The sequence below is a fragment of the Chondrus crispus genome, genomic scaffold (genome assembly GCF_000350225.1).
Source record: "Chondrus crispus Stackhouse genomic scaffold, scaffold_10, whole genome shotgun sequence".
NCBI classification, from domain to species: Eukaryota; Rhodophyta; class Florideophyceae; order Gigartinales; family Gigartinaceae; genus Chondrus; species Chondrus crispus.
The window spans coordinates 308827-311451 of NW_005178942.1; the positions used below are offsets into that span (position 1 = coordinate 308827).

A 2625-nucleotide genomic window follows, 5' to 3' on the forward strand; every position below is an offset into this window, starting at 1 on the left:
GTGGTGGGGTGGGGTGGTGGTGGGATGTGGTAGTTACGGTGATAGTGGGATGTGGATTTGAGGAGATGTGGGTTGCAGTTGGGGGGGGCGGGTGGGGGAGGGGGGGAGGAACTTTTGAAGGGGTGAATTTATGAGACGAAAGACACGTGGCATGGATGAATGAAGGCGGGTGGCTGTTGGCGGTGGGGGCGGTTGAAGTGGTGAAATTTTGAGACGAAAGACACGTGACATGCACAAATGAAGGTGGGTGGCTGCTAGCTAGTGGGGGGGTATTGAACGCGCGGCACAGGAGAGGAAGAACAGTGGATAATGTTGTAAAAACACACACAACACGCTCTACGCGTTTATCATTGTACATTTCAGACTGTCGGCTGGGGTACAGCGCTGGCCTACCAAGCCTCTTACACTTATCAAGCGTTCATTGTATTACGATACCTCCTGAGCGGATCCCTATTGTGCTCCTCCAAATTCCTCGGAAGAATTCTCTTCACACCCCCACCACTGTAAACTGCTCCGCCCCATCGGCTGCCACCTCTCCTCGACGTGCCTTCAGTATCCACGACACCTTTGACCTCTCCCCAGCGTGGATCATGTCATTGTCACTTCTCCTCCACTTCTATACGGTACTTCGACAGACTGCACATCCACCACATCTATTTCCTTCTCCCTCCTCCACACACCCTTCCCCAACCCCCCCCTCACTCACCCGCCTCCCCCCATCTGGATCCTCACTTCGTCCTTTTTCTTCTTTTCATCCTGCTCTGTGCTGCTCTCCTCTCCTCCCCAGCCTCCCACCGCCCCTCTGCATCTGCGTACCTGGACCCTCCCTCCGTCTTCCACAAATTCCGTCACCATTTCCAGAATAGCTGCCATTTCGTCGTCGGCCTCGGCCTTGCCGGGCCTCTCCTCCTCTTCGGAACATGCTTCCCAGCCTCCGTCTGCTCCTCCGCCCCCGCCCCCGGAGCTCATCGTCGGCTACGTTTCGTCCCGCAAGAAGCAACGCCAGTTTTTTGATGGCCTGGAAACCACCGCCACCAATTGGACAGGTCGTTTAGGCCCGCACGGCACTCCCGTTTCCGTACGTCTAGTACGCTTGACTGATGATCAACCTATACCATCTACACTGCACGCTGTCTTTCACAAACGAACGGACGATATGGCCGCCGCTTTGGCAACTGACGACTACGATGCTAAACAGCGTTGTTTAAAACTTGAAGAAATTCTTCAAGACCCCCGATTTCCATCCCCAAGATTCTTGTCTCGTCGGGACAACATTCCGCACAGGTCCTACCCTGTTGTTGCAATCGATCCACTTCAGGGCGTCTGGAAGCTTGTCGATCGCACTGTCATCGGTCAGGCTGTAGACAAGACTTTTGGAAAGAAGGCCGAATCCATGTTTAGGTCTGGCATTAACAGTGCCTCTTCTATCCCGTGGGTTCAAATTAGCGGGGAGCAAACTATTGACCAAATGAGGGACTTGCTTCAAACTAATCTCAACTTCCCTATCATTCTCAAGCGGAGGCTTGCTTGCGGCTCACAAGCGAGTCACGAGATGGTTATAGCCGACGACATAGAATCTGCCATTAGTGCGATTCACGATGTCTTCCGCCCTGGCCCGGTGGGTGTAGAGAACGGCAAACCCGTGGGCAATCGATTCCTCAAGGGCTTAGCGCGGCCTGCAAATCATTTTGGATTTGATGTCATCGCTCAGGAATTCATTGCAGACCACGGCGGCATTCTCTTCAAGATCTACGCTGTTGGGAAGCGGCTTGTGGTGCAACCGCGCCCTGGAGTGGTGCGCAATCTAAAGGGACCATCCGGCAGCTACTACTATTTTGATTCACAACAGCTTGGACGTGTCACCGGCTTGGGGAGACATGAGTTTGATGCAAACACCGGTCGATGCATAGGCACGAAAGCTATCATGCCGAGTGAGAAATTGGCGGGCGAAATAGTGGCTGCATTGTCGAAGGAGTTGGGGCTAAGTCTCATCGGGGTGGACTTGGTATATGATGTGGGGCAAAAAAAATATTATGTGGTGGATATTAACTACTTTCCCGGATACAAGGGCATTGCTTGTGCAAACAGATGGATTCTACAGCACATTTGTGATTTGGTCTGGAAGACATTGCATGCTGTGGAGGAGGGTAAATAAGCGTGCGGAGTTGTTTTCCAACGAGAATTCATGCCATGGCCTACCCGTCTAGGACACGTAGGTAGGCAGGTAGCCCGATTTGCCGCACGTGCTATGCATTCGATGGTTAACTGCGCAACTGTGTAAGACAGAGACCCTGTCGTGACCGGCAGAAAGTCAATTTCCCGGCGAGTTAGAATAGGACCAGTGGCCATGCTTGGCGATGATGTGTTTTTCTGCAGTTTGACATGAAGAAGTGAGGTACTGTATGCGTGAAGTTGGGTCGTTGGATATTTATACAACGGGGCATTGGACAGCCTGAGTTTACAGTGGTGGCAAAAAATATAGCACTCCAGCTTGAAGTACAGGGGGGGGGGTCGCGCAATAGTGCCTAGTTTAGTAGTGCCTCCCTCTATATAGTGCTATGCCTCAGCCTCTGCCACAGGTTATCATAAGCTCACACGTGTATCATCTGGCATGGTTCAATGTTA

The 2625-nt window shown here is 52.3% G+C and overlaps 1 protein-coding gene across 1 annotated transcript; it reads left to right on the top strand.

The window, feature by feature from the left end:
* The first annotated feature begins 1156 nt into the window (after positions 1 to 1156).
* On the top strand, positions 1157 to 2155 carry CHC_T00001462001 (hypothetical protein). The gene has a single exon (XM_005712597.1). The coding sequence runs from the start codon at positions 1157 to 1159 to the stop codon at positions 2153 to 2155; it is 999 nt and encodes a 332-aa protein (XP_005712654.1).
* Positions 2156 to 2625: the final 470 nt, after the last annotated feature.